This window comes from Coturnix japonica, chromosome 3 (genome assembly GCF_054131305.1).
Source record: "Coturnix japonica strain WE chromosome 3, WE-NBRP24, whole genome shotgun sequence".
NCBI lineage: Eukaryota > Metazoa > Chordata > Aves > Galliformes > Phasianidae > Coturnix > Coturnix japonica.
Window position 1 is genome coordinate 57,538,661 of NC_140665.1, and position 14,871 is coordinate 57,553,531.

The 14,871-nt window shown below is 35.2% G+C and overlaps 1 protein-coding gene across 10 annotated transcripts in view; it reads right to left on the minus strand.

Moving 5' to 3' along the window:
- Positions 1 to 14,871, minus strand: part of NKAIN2 (sodium/potassium transporting ATPase interacting 2) — a 483,129-nt gene that overhangs the window by 72,952 nt on the left and 395,306 nt on the right. For all 10 annotated transcript variants that reach the window (XM_015858731.3, XM_085541745.1, XM_015858732.3 and 7 more), the window contains one exon: positions 1,302 to 1,502. In XM_015858731.3, the coding sequence (XP_015714217.1) occupies positions 1,302 to 1,502 (201 nt within the window). The remainder of the gene's footprint in view (positions 1 to 1,301; positions 1,503 to 14,871) is intronic.

The window sequence follows — 14,871 nt, forward strand, 5'->3', positions numbered from 1 at the left end:
CACCAAGTAATTCTTTTCTTTCTCAACACATTCTTATCACTGTGACATTATGCAAGTGCTTCTATTAGAAAACTAATGACGTGCTCGCTATCAGAAATGTGAAAATTACGTAAACAACAAAGTTTAAAGAACCAGGTCTAGAAAACTGGCCCATAGTATTACTGAGTTGCTTTTTATCTATGATAATTACATTTGCGGTACCATGAATGGAAATATAAAAATAGTTGTAGCTGCCCACAGCTACCGGATTACTGATGGTTTGTTATTCTGTGCCATTCTCCTGCTTTGTAAAGACGTTCTTATCTAGAAACACATTTCTGTTTAGGCAGAGATGCACAAAAAAACCTTGCTGCACCAAGAAAAGCATCAAGCTTGAACTATATATTCCTTGAGTTTCTTGTTCATAATTTATTGCACACCAAAAAAGCATTACTGCAAACCCGGAATAAAACAAAAAAGGACCAGATATCTTTTTCTGAGTTATGCTTGAGTTAATAAAAATTGCTTGTAAATATTGTTGTAAAACTATTTTAATCTATTTACTTATTCACTCCTTTTTTGTTGTTGTTGTTGTTGTTGTTCATTTATTTTGTACTTGTCTTGTTTCTTTTGTATCAGCTGTAACTTGCCAAAACTGAAGATGTGATATCTGGACAAGAAATTCATTTTATATTCCAGATCTGCCCAATGCCTGCTTTGCTAACTGTTTTGTCAGGGTCCTTTTGCTTTCCTATAGTGGGGCCAGCTGAGGTGTATGGAGGAGACCTGGGAGGTAGATGGACTTTCAGGTAAATCTGCCACCAAGTTTCACATATGGAGCCCACACAGAGGTGCATTGACTTAGAGATATATTTGCCTGAACTCACCTGATGTTGGCCATTTACACCTAGACTGAGGAAAAGACAGAAAGGGAAGCTGTTCACTTTTTGATTGGCTGGTGGCCACACTGTGTTCTGGCAACTGTTCCAAAGACTTACATTAACGTTGGGGTCAGGATGAACAAATATCCTCTTTCTTTTGTCAGTATTGCCCCTCTTTGGACAAAATACTGGAATCTCTTGAGCAGAAGTTTATATAGTAGGAGTCATGTACTCAGGCACTGGACAAAATTTCTATATATAGTGACAGTTTTATTTGCAGTTACATATATATTTATCACTCTATATATGTTTATATTCATTATATATTAATAATTCCAACATTTAGAGAGAGGCCATAATGCTCTACTTTTCTGGTAGTAAGACTCACCAAGAAGAAAGCTAGAAAAGGCAACATGAGTGAGGGTATCTATATATACTTACTGCAAGGAAGATCTGAAGAGAACTGTGAGCCACTTCTATGTACTGATACTCAAGAAAACACCCCGAGACAGTGATATAACGATGATCCTCTGGAGCCCAGTCTGGAGCTGGTGTTACTGAAGTCACGGTGCAGCCTGGTCCATTCTCCATCCACCATGAACGATGCATTGAGATATTAAATGTCAAAATGAGATCTGTTTCCTGCAAAACAACATGGGGAGAATTGATGTTTTGGGATGGTACTCAGGTATTAAATGCTTTCAGCTAGAGATTTCACAGGACACATAAACAAGCAAAGAACACTGATAAAATCATGTATTCACATGCAAGAATTCATTTTCTGCAAGAAATGCAAGTAGCTGCACCTAGACAGGCAGAATTTTTTTGAAGCAGAAGAATAAACCTGCAAGCCAGGATCTGCTCCCAAACATTGTACTAACTTGTACCATACAATCATTGATTATTATTCTATGGGAAACCACAGGGACAGATAGACATGCACATTTCACAGTAACCCTCCTGTACTCATTTGGCTATTTTGCTGGCATGATCTACAAAACTGTACAAGAGTCCTCAGTGCCTAAAAATTTACTATGTGTAGATCACATGCATTTTTTTTTCACATGGAATCTGCAAAGCAGAATTCTGGCAACTCCATTGAAATATTAGAGAAGGATCAGAAAAAAGATTCTGTACAGCTGATTAAAAGCATTACATCTTTGCAAAGCCTGTCTTAGTCTTCTAACTCTGTAGAAATATGCACAGAAACAGCTACTGTGTTGCTTTGTCTAAAGACTTCTCAGCTTGTTAAATAAAAGGACAAAGAAGACTGCAACCTTCAAGTCTCATGCAGCTGATACAAGGGAGCCAGTGCAAGAGATTCAGCCATGCTTTCCACTAAGACTGCATTTATGAATAGTTCATAGAGAATTAATGAATGATTAATATACATCATAAACAATACTACGGATATGACTTTCATAAATTATACTTGGTTGAACATTACTTGAGGGTACTATATGCAGTTATAACAAAACTATGGACTTTGCGGATTCTGTAATAGCCTACAGTATTTACCAACTCTTTATAAATTATTTATATGTAACCTCATTGTAAAGTGTGACTATCTTGTCTATGTGCACATGTGCTCAGTCATGCAAAAAAATTGCTTTTAAGTAATGTCTGTGCAGAGTCAAATTCTCCCCACACCTAACCTACATTTTTTCAGCGTGTTGATGACATTAATAATTAAAATTATCATAAAAATTTAAAAGGAAACTATTTAATTAAGCTTACCAAGACAAAAGGAAGATAATGCCATTCTGTAGCTATATGCTGTATACAAATTTCCCTTCCTTCAGAAAAAAAGTCATTTTTTCAGTTTCACATATTTTTCCTTTTCATACTACTTCAAGCAAAAGTAACTCCACTGAGAGAGGTTTCAGATAATAATGTGACTGACAAATCAATTGATCTGTGATTACTCTGTAGCACAGCTGATATATATATAAAGATCAAGTTCTTAATTATATGCAGAATATTGCTACATTTAAAAAAAAGCAGTGACTACCCTTCCTGAGCACATCCACGTAACAGATGGCAAGAAGGACTATAAATATTTTTGTGATGAATAAATCTACATCCACACAGCAGCATGATCCAGCAATTAATGTGCTCTGTGAGTAAATATGTGATGATTCATATAATTGAAAGATACAACTAACTTCAGACATTTTAAGATAATTAAAGCAATGAAGAACTTTTGGATAAACAACCCAAATTTTCTAGAAATTGACATATTTACATATGGCCTTCATGCAAAATAAACTTTTCCTTTCTCTAGGCTCCTCTGTAGCAAAGCTGCTAAGTGTAATGTCTGCCGATTGTTTCTTGTAAATGAGCTTTTTTTCCCCAACACTCAAGCCAGAAGACTATTTTTCTTTCTGTGCTCAGGGCTGTTAGAACTCGTTAGTACTACACTGGCCTTTTAACCTTGTGTAAGAAGTTGAAAAATTAGTATTTTTGGAGCAACTTTGCTCAAAGAAATCAACTTATTCATGAATGATGAAAATAAAACTCCATTGCACTATTGTTAGAAGACCTGTAATTCATTCTAGTTGCCATGGAAAATTCTTAACGTCTAGTCTCTTATCAGAGCAACGGCATGAATGAGTAGAACTTATTGGCTGTCGTTATTTTATTCTTTGCAGTACCTTCAGAAAAGTCACAATGAACTAAAAACATTTTACAAAGTGCAGACATGGGATGAAATATGTATTCCTTAAAAAGGACATGGATTAGCTGGCTGGCAGGAATCAGTTATTTGTTATGCATCTGCCAGATGATGTTAAAATGGATCAGGAGGAGCAAAGCAAAGATCAAAACTGGTCTCTGTGATTAGAATATTACCCTTCTAAAGACAGTTATCTTTGCTTACACAGGGTGCAGCAACCCAAAACTTTACAAGTTAAAAACACAAGTGCAAAGCAAATATAATCACACACTGAAATACTTATAATTAGTCATGTAAATAAAACTTCACAACATCTAGCTTTCTTACATCCCAGAATTTATGCCTAGATTAATATCTGAAATAATCCACTATATTCAGAAAATTCCACCACCCTCAAAACATCTTTTCACAATTTGAATTAATCTGAATACCATGATTTGGACTAAACAAGATTGTTTTGTTCAATTAATAGTCCTCTACTGCATTTAAGTAAAACAAAACAAAACAAAACAAAACAAACAAACAAAAACCCTAGAGTCTACCAGATCTATATTTTATTCCTGTCTTCTAGCACTCAGTAAAATACCGCATTATTCCCTCTGCTCAAAAAATAGACCTGATACTTGTCACAGTTTTACATCACTTTATTCCTGGTATTTGTAAAAACAAGTCTTTCTGGTTTCAGCTGCTGCTCAGGGGTTGAGGGGTGTTGGTCAATGGGTAGTGAGACATGGTGTTGCTGGTGGGCTGCCACTAGGGTAGTTGTATTGTGAGCTGGGCATCAGTTAGCAGGTGGTAAGTGATTGCACTGTGGGTGTGTATGCACAAATATACATATTTATGTATACATATATGTATAGGTATGTATAGTTATAATCAAATTTTGTTTCCATATTTTTCTTTTAGCCTTAGAGCTATATTTTCTTTCCAGTTCTCTCCCTCATCCCACCTGGGTGGAAATGAGTGAACAGCTTTGCGGTGCTAAGCTCCTGCCAGGTTAAACCACAACACAAATAAGTAAATCCTGCTGAAAGCCCACACTTCAAATCTTAACTTTGGATAACATGGTTGAAAAGGCTATCAGGCAGGGTCATTATCTTATATTTAATTACTTAATAAACAAGGTCAACTACAGAAAACAAAACAGTAAGTGGACGCAAACTCAGTTGTGGTAATACTACGCATCATTCAAGTCTGAGGGCAAATTCAGCAGAAATAAAAATGACAAAGTCAGCTTTTCTAAACCAAACATAAGCTAGGTACTGAAAATTCTTATCTCCAAAATTCGTGGGATAAGTATAGATGCAGAAGAAGCATATTCACTGCAACAGCATCTGCCACAGTCAAATCTTTCAAAATATAAATTCGTACATGCTCTGATCTTGCCTGTAACGTCTAGACTATCTACTCTGATATGCACTCATATTAGTAGACCATTTCCTGTGTTTCAGTAGTGAAGGTCACCCAACTAATGAAAAAGTTCAACTTTGTAGTGAGGAAAACAGATGAAAATTTGAATATCCTGATAGAACTGCATGAGCCAAAGAAAGCATGCTGTATCTGTCATTAACATCTTTAACGCTGAAAAGATTAAGAATTAATGTTTGAAAAATTTCTCTTGCCATTAACCCTGTTCACTGTTTGAATACAGTTTTAGTGGACATAGACTAAGTTTACAACAGAAGTAGCGGATTTTCTGACCTCTCCAGTGTATTCGCCGTCTGTTTTCTTTTTGATATCTGTGGCTCAAACATCGCCCAGGGAATTGCAGAGAAATAGTCTAATAAGCCTTGGAGCTATGAAACTCAACAAGAACTGTTGATATGTATGCCAACATGATGAGGTTCACAGTCTGTACATCAAGGAAAATTTCATTATCTTAAATTCAACAGCTGCTTCCTTCATGGACACAAAAATACATCTGTATGAGCTTTATGGATGATCACTGTGATGCTTTTGTAAATCCTGCTGATATTTGTAAAGCCTGTTAATGAAAATTGGTGCATTAAAATAGATTTTGCTATTCACTGAGGACTGAAAATTCAGAGGAAAATATTTAGTAAAGCATGTTTGCTAACACTCAAGATGTGTTGATATTTGTAATGATTAGGAGCCAAACAAAGGCTGGAATTTGGAGGTCTCAGAGACTCAGATGTCAAAAACTAGAAACTGAGATCTCTTAAAATTAAGTCTCTAACCTTATCTATTTTAGGGTGGTTTGTGGGGAAAAAAAAAAAAAAAAGTAAAAAAAAAAAGAGTTGAGTTCTGATTTTTTTTATTTTTTTATTTTTTTTTTTTTGTACATACAATACATAAAAACTTTTCCTGGAGCTAACTGAATGGTACATAACATTTTCTAGATGAGGACAGCTGATGAAAAAAACAAAATTTTGCAAGAGATACCAGAAATGATTACAACTTTCTTTGCATTAAGGAGCAGCAGGAGGCCAGCAGTGCTCAAAATGAAGTTGTGTAGTAATTACAAGACAACACTGTTTCAATTATTTTGTTAGGTGTTCTGAGGCAGTTTAAAGAAGTTGGCACCAAACGCAAAGTCAGGAGGAAAGAGATTCTCAGGCCACAGAAATGATGTTATCCCAAAAGTGGTGTTAGGAAACATAGGATTGTTGTCTTGTAGAAGGGCTTTGTTAAACACCATGCTGAGCACAAACACATACATTACACAACATGTAATAATTTAAATGCTTCCAGACAGCAATGTTTTTATATCCATTAAGATTTTAGAACAATTAAAAAGAAGCATGAGTGAGTTCAGAAATTGGAAAATGTGTTATTGTCTCAGTCAGTTTAGCTCAAATCTAGCCCAGATGATTGTTATCAAGAGTCGTCATCTGAGGAAAGGTTGAAACAAGCTAAAATTTAAAATGCATAAGTAGTCCTCACAACCAACTTACATTCTTTTTGTGAAACAGGCAAATTTATATGCTTTGAATTTGTTTACAGTCAATAGAGTGTACTCAGATGTAGGAGAGAGTTAAGTATCTCTCAAGGACTCCGAAAAGCTGCTGACAGAACCTAAATAAGATGTTGAACAGGAAGGTGGCTACACAAGGAAGCACAGAGGCAAAGTGAAGTAGGGGTTATACAGAGATGACTCACATGACCTGTTACAGCAGTGATGTGGAAAATGATTCTGTACTGACTACTTCAGGTTCTTTCACTGTAATCCAGACCACAATTGGCCAGACCGGCAAATTTACAAATTCAGCTTCAGATCTGAAACCGTACAGCATTCATGTAGCTTGCAAATTTTCACCAGTAAAACAAAGTCAAATTGGTAAAGCCCAGGCTCAGCAGTATGTGCACAAAGCCTGAGTACAGCAGTCTCTGTTGCAACACCAATTAATACTTATGCAAGGAAGTTTCTGATTTTAACACAGTTTACACCTAAATGTGACTTCTATCCATCTGTAATGCAAGGGAATATACAACTACAATTGTACTATGTGACACAGGAAACCCTATAATGCAGCTTGCAGTGCTAATGTGTGGCTAGAGTTCCTCGTACCTGACTTGTGTTTGCATTACAGAGTCTGAAAATCACCTTTGTTTCGTTTCTGAAAGGTTCTATTTGTTGTTTAAACAAAGACATTTATCAAAGAACTATATTATGTGACTCCAATAAACTTTAGTTCATAAAGAGTTCATTTATGTCCTTGCTGGTGATGATATTTATTAAAATACCTAAGGCAATATTCAGCCCTGATAAATTTAACTCGTTTCACTTTATATGCAGTAATCAATTTAACAGTAGGTGAAGTTACTCTCCCTTTTCTGGTACAATACTGCGTAACTCAACACAGACCACAAATTAGTTTTATTAAAACTAATTTGATTACCCACTACTCTTATCTAACTTCAGAAATAATATCTTTTCTTGGACACAGAGCTAGTTACAATTGTTTTGTATATAGGCTACTTCCAGCATTTGAGAATTATTATAGTTATTTCTTAGAAACAAATTCATGCTTTCTCCTGTTCTACAGCTCCTAGTTCTTTCCACACTGTACTTCATAAATCATTTTGAAGGATGATGCTGCTTAGAAATATCTGTTGAATTTGGAGACTAGTTTTAGCTTAAAAAGTGAAAAGAATGGGAACAATATCACAAAAATTACTTCAACATTTTCAGTAGATTAATATTACACTTTTTCTAATTTGACTTAAGGCATTTAAGCAGTGCATACAAATTGGAACAGAAAATCTTAGGGCTCTAAATATCTGCTGTAAGTGATATATATTTAATTCTTCTCTTTCCTTGATTCAGAAATGAAAAGCAAGCTACTTCACAAACTTCTATTCTGACACTGCAAGTCTCATGAAAACAGAGAAAAAAAAACCCAACACCATTATCATCTACATTAATAAACAAGCCACAACATCAAACAACTTGATGTTAGCAAACATTTCAAGTGCACTTCTGTTCCTCTTGTGAGCTATTGCTAAAGCCTGATGATGCCCACCGCTTCTGTAAACTACAGCCTCATAAGGACAATTTGAGGCCATTTAAAAAGATTCAGTGCATAACTCTGGGTAAATGTATGGGTTTTATTAAGTTTTCAGAAGTATACCCTAAAGAATAATATCATGATGCCATCCTAGATGTTTTTAGCTAGTATGAAAGAAAGTACCTAATATACTGCAAAATAATCAGTAGCAGTTTAAACCAGTTAAAATACTAAATCGCAGATGAATAGGCTGCCATTTGCATTTTGACCGCTCTGCATGCAAGGCAGCTAAAGCATAGATGACTACCAGCATAATATTGGAGCATCTAATATGATACAGCAGAATTAGCTCAATTAAAACATCCAGCAATTTGCTAGCTTTATACTTAGCATCAGTTCCATCTGCACATAACATTTGTATATAAAATGTATAAAAATTATGCAGATCCATTCTACAGCATCTCAGTTTTTAACTGATGATGCTATCATGTGATGAGTTATCTTCTAGATAATCTAGTCCTCCCTAAAGCTCTTTACCTCAACTTTTATTTCCTGTGATTTACTTCTCTTTCTTCTTAGATACAAATATTTTCATTAGATATTTTATGGAAGATGCAATGGTTAACAAATGATACATTGTTAATTAATGATCCAACAAATGCTCTTTGGCATTATGTTTCCCAGTGTAGTCCTACCTTGCTTGTGCTCTTTTTATGCTCTTGCATTATGCTCTTTTTAGTAGTAAAATGACAGTAAGAATAGAGATAAATAATGCAGATTTATTCAAACACCTCCATTTTAAAACACTTTTTCCCTCATGCTTTTCACTTCAGGTACTAAGTGAAATTATAAAAGAGATTATATTATTATTATTTTTTAATATAAAGACAACACAGAAAATCCTATTAACTGAAAAGGAGCTAATATCATGTAGGCATCTTTAAAAATTAATTCCTAAATCAGCAACATATTAGTGAACTCAGTGACAATTCATGTCAAGTGTCAATTCTGCTGTCACTAAAGACACATTTTGATGCTTTGCTCCATCTCACAGGACTGTGCAAAAGGATAAATTACTTTTCAGTTCACATTTATATTGACTAGTTAAAGACAATGTGAAAGGGGTAATGTTCTTTTTCCATATTCCTCTTTCACCTGAGTCTGCAATTTTCTCATCCTAATGCGAGAAAGCAAACTCTGCCTTCTGTGTCTGAGTGCCAGCTGGGAGGGGAGCAGTCTGTATGGCCTGGAGGTCCTAGTAGGTAATAAAGTGATCATGGTCCAGCAGGTGCCTTCATGGCAAACAAGTACAACAACATTCTGTGCAGTAACAGCAGCAGGTGGAGGAAGGTGATCATTCTCTGCTGAGAACTTGTGACATTACACTGGAGCGCTGGGTCCAGTACTGGGTTCCTAATCACAAGAGAGTCATGGGCACAGTGGGTGAGTCCACAGTGAAGGCCACCAAGATGATCAGGAACTGGAACATAGGACATGTGAGATGTATGATGCACAAGGACAAGAAGCAAACACTAGTTAGAATGCTGTAAATTCTGAACAGAACTAAGGATTGTAAGGATTGTTTACTTGTAGATTTTTTTTTTTTTTAATTTATTTATTTTTTTTTTAAACCATGAGAGGTCAAACACTAGGAGAGGTTACCAGAGATGAGGAAAAGTCTCCAGCCTGTTTGATACTCCAAGCTTGATCAGGAAAGCACCTTTTTAGGTAATCTAGTTGGCCCTCCTTTGAGAAGAAAGTTGCCCTAGGTAGCTTTACAGCCTAAATCATTCTATAACATAAGAGTTTTCCCTTGAAGATTTTCAATGTTTCTACTGTTCTTCAGAAACAACATTAATTAAAAAAAGAAACAACAAATCAACCAACTAAACAAGCCACAACCCCTTTAAAAAAGCAACTACTCCAACAAAGCAATTACAGAATAAATTGGCTTTCCATAGCTTGAACGTTCTTGGAGTATCCCTCAAAATCCTTTAACACACTGGGAGCACAGCAGTAGTAAGTAAACAACGGCTCAAATCTGACTTGTATGCTGGGCTTATAAATAATACGTGATCTACTTCAACAGGGAAAACATATTTCTAGGAACCAATAACAGTCATTTAACTTAAATGCTTTTAGCTTTGAACAAGCTGGCTGTATGTCCTTGGGGATGAAGAAAGAAAAGATTGCATTGGAGTGGCACAGATATTGGGCCTGAAGATACTGTAGAGATTACTAGTGATGCAGCTTGAAGCTCTTTAACTTACTAATGAAATATCACAGCTAATTCAGAATAAACTAATAATAGTGGTCAAGCTTCTTTCAAAAAGACTTCTGTTTCAGTCATTCTACTTGAATCACAGCATCACAATATTAAGGTGTGCATATTTTATTTGTAAGCAGTTCATGCTGGTTAACTAAAATTTCACTTAAGAAAATCACTTCAGTATACCGGTTTATATCCACAGACCCTCCTGTTTCTAGCCAAGATTGAGATGAAATACTAGGAGCAATGATCTCTAATGAGTGCAGCTTGAGAGAGGTAACCTGAACAGAGATCCATCTCTGTAGACTGAATCAGTGATGGAAAACTTTATTTAAGAAGCTGTCAGGAAGTAGATTTACTATTCTAACTGTGGTGTCTATGTCAGTTCCTTAAATTAAGTTTTCAGAAGCTGATTTAGCCCAGGGAAATGCAGAAATTTGGTTGAACTGTCTCTTGAGGCTGCTTATACTAAATTTTTTTGTTTGTGTTTAGTGCTAATGCAAAATTAGAGGAACTTCACTGTCAAGATGTTAGAAGATCAATGCTTTTATTACTCTGAATTGGAAAGGTGATATACACAATAAACCACTCACAGGGGAAAGAACGTTACAAAGAGAAAATCTTCGATTTTCCTGGTGTTTAAGAATATTGCAGAACAGTGAATTCAGAGAATAGTGTTTAATTTTTTTCAGTTGAGAAATAAACATACGTAACTAAGTTTATTAAATATAGTCTGGGTACAAATATTTTCCTGGGAACATGTACCTGCTCGATGGAAAAACTGAAACTTCAGTAAATAATTCTGTTTCACAGTTTCTACATGAGAGCATTGCTATTAAATGCATGAAATACATGACATACTCTCTCTTTCAAGTAAAACTCTATTCATAAAACACATGTAAGAGGAATCTTATATCTAAACATACAGCTTTTACATCAACAGCACTGATTTTCCTTCCTTCAACAAACACATTTAAAATATTAAAGCTAAAGCAGTCTTCTGGGATGTACAGTAGTACAGTTCTGGCTTTATTGGGAAATAAAATCTTCTAGAACAGACAGCAATAAATGTTTTTCTAACTTAAAAAAAAATGTTGAAATTTCATCTAAATGAGACATCTGTTTTAATATATGTAAGGAATGTATCTCTTAAAAAAGAAAAAAAGTGAAATACTTAGCCTAATGCAGAGTTAGGGCTGAAAATAAAGACTGAAGTCTTCTCCCCCTCGCCAACTAAAGTGCTAGGAAATAGTAAACACCTCAGTTCTGTCCCTGTGCTACCCAAGTACTACAGTATAACATTTAATTACACATTATTTCATCAACCTGAGCTAAATACACACCATTGTATAACATTCTATTGTTATGCTACCCTCATATTTTTCAGTCTTACAATTCAATATGACCTGCAGAGACTTACAACTAGATCCTAGATAAGATTAGAATTTAGCTTTATGTGCTGTTAATAGTTCCATTAAACTATTAGGACTCATCACATATGAAAATATGAAATTTGTTATATTTTAACTAGACTTCCAGATAAACATTTTTGAAAGATGTACAGTGAATGCATATGTCATTCCATACTACCAGTAAGATATCTTTTTTAACTTGGACATGTTTCTTCAGCTGACTTTGTCTCATCTTATGATAAATGCATTATTATTTCCCTACATACTGAAGAGAATGTCATATGAGACAAAGTTCCATGTTGTCAAAACTGAGACAGTAAGGCCTTTCCTTACCCGATAAGGCTTTCCACAAAAGGCAAAACTAAATCCAGACTGAAACTTGAGTAGATCACGGTCACAATTTAAAGACACGCATAATGCTTTAATGCAATAACACGATGGAAATTACAGCAGCAACAGCAGGGTAACATAACCCTAGGCTACAACAAATGAGGATGAGCTCAAATGCAGCAAACATAAATACAGGAAAAAAAGGAAGAAAACCAGCTTACTCTTAAAAGGTCTCAAGTACACAGGGATCTCCAGCAAACTACTCTTGTCTCCATTGTCAACCCTTAAATGAGGTCTGGGAAGGCATGGATCCTGGCCCCATCCTTTCCAGTCTCTCAGGTGCACTGCATACAGATGAGATCCCCTGGGCTGGCCCAGTCTTCCCACCAGGTGTTCAATCACTGTTTCAGGCTGTCACTTAGCATTTCTGCTACAACATGATAAACTGATTTACATACAGTTTGGATTAAAAATAAATAGTTGTATTTATACATACTTGATAACCACGAGTACTTGCTTTAGAGCATGTATTTTATGCAGCTGTATATGCTAAGATAATTTTACTACTAATACTTGATGGTTACTGGAACAGGTTGGTCAAAGAAGTTTTGCATTTCTCCTCCCTGCAGGTGTTCAGACTCAGACTTGGATGAGGCTTTGTGCAACCTGATTGAGTGGAAGCTGTCCCTGCATATGGTGATGATTTTTAAAGGGCCCATCCAAACCAAACCATTCAATGATTCTATGTACTAGAATATCCGTATCATAGACTTGAAATATGCTCATACGTGAACATATATTCTAGTTAAACATATAACATGAAATTTATTTTGGAACAGTGTTACATTTCTGCTTGAATATTAAGGTCATTGTTTTCCTTTATCTATATGTATAATTCCAATACTTCCTGAGGCTTTTGGAAATGTGGCACTCACCATCTATGAGCTCATGCAGCCTGAGAAATGTGAGGACTAAGAAAATATTCCTGGGGTCTGTGACAGTGGAAAACTGAATTCTGTTTCAACAAAATGTATGACTGATTGATGGATACCTATGACTGTGGTGGTACTGGAATCAATTACCTGAGGAAGCCAGTAACTCTCTCAAAAATTCCAAACTTCCAACCTATTCAGTTGGAACTGTCAGCTTCTCAGATCCACCCCAAACTGGACAGAAGACAAGTTAGACATAAGAATGGTAATGGTATCAAAAATTTCTGTAGAATTCAGGATTTTCATGATTTAAATGGGTATAATATGACTTAAAAAATGCCATTTGCAGGCAAGTAACTTTTACCTAGTTCTATAAGGAATAATCAGTTTGCAAACTGAAAATTACAAGCTCTGTACTAGGAGATTAAGGCAATGTAATGCACTTAGGATTTTTTTTCTGACATCATAGCACTGAGTTGCCAGAAATAGAAAGTCATGAATACTAAGTTATAAGAAAATCCCAGTTATAGTAAAAAAAGTATTATGAGAATGCATAAAAATAATTGTATAAACAATAGCAGAGAGATAGAAGGAGAAACTGTATTCGGGATGCAATCAGACTTTCAAAAATCAACTGCACTAATTTCAGTACCTGTTTTTATTAAATGGACAGAATAGGGATAAGATTTTTTACTTTTTTTCCCCTCTAGGGCTGATGCAAGTAGAATTTCCTGGAGCTCAAGTTGTCATATTTATCACAATTGCCTTTTCTGATTTATTAAAATACAGTAATGCAACTGAAAAACTGGAATGTAAGAATAACTTGTAGCAGCACTGAGCATGTTTGGTTCATGTTTTATTCAGAAGATTAAAATATGATATCACCTGATTTTGAATCTTTAAATTTAAATCTGCCTGCGAAATGAAGTTGCCTTTGGTATATTCTGGATTCAGCAATGGGAAGCTTGCCTGTGATAGATTAATTCTGTGGTTAGCAGGACAGATAGTCATGTGCATAAGTTTTGTTTTCCTACAAAACTGAAAATAGTTTTCCTAGTTTCCATTTTGTTTTTTTAACAATGATCTTCATAACTTTCAAGTTTTAATTTCCTACTAAATATTATTCTGCATTTTAGCTGCAATGATACTGGATCTTTCCCCTGAAAAACTCCAGTCCCTGCTTCCTTTGCAGAGGAAGTATCTGTAGCTATCACCTAAAACTCATATAACATGCCCATGCATATACAAGATACACTGGCTCTTGTATCTTGCCATGAGTTCAAATGCATATAAAATATCATCGGATAAAGCTCTTACATCTAGTTTTAAATTAGATAATCATTGGACAAACATACAATATTAGTTCCTGATAATAGCTGATCAAAGTTTATGATTTCTGCTCTACATGCATTAGCTCTACTCTGTTCAATATTACAATACCAAATCAATCATTAGTGGAAGTGTTTGTTCAGTAATGATAAACATTTCCACTGGATCTCTAGATAGAATTCAGTGAAATGAAGATCCTAATATTACCACGGGATGTCAAATAAAAAATCATACTTTACATTTCCTATTAAAATCCACTATTGCTTTCTTAGAAGTATATTACTCTTGTGATGCAGAACAGACTGTTTGAATAAACATGGAAAGGATATATATCAAGACAGAACTAAATCTCTGATAAACCCCAAATGTGAGATTGTAAACTCCTTGATCAGAAGAGTTGGAAAATCTCATGAATAAGGGGATACATATTAGATATACTTTATAGAGTTAGAATTTCACTTTTTTATGAAGTCGTGCGCATTGTTTAACCATTCACACCAGAGCTATGTACTGCAGAAACAGAATATAAGCAGACCTCTGTTCACTGCTATAAAATGGCAGGATGTTCTTTAAGCTACTGTATTTGCATTGCATAA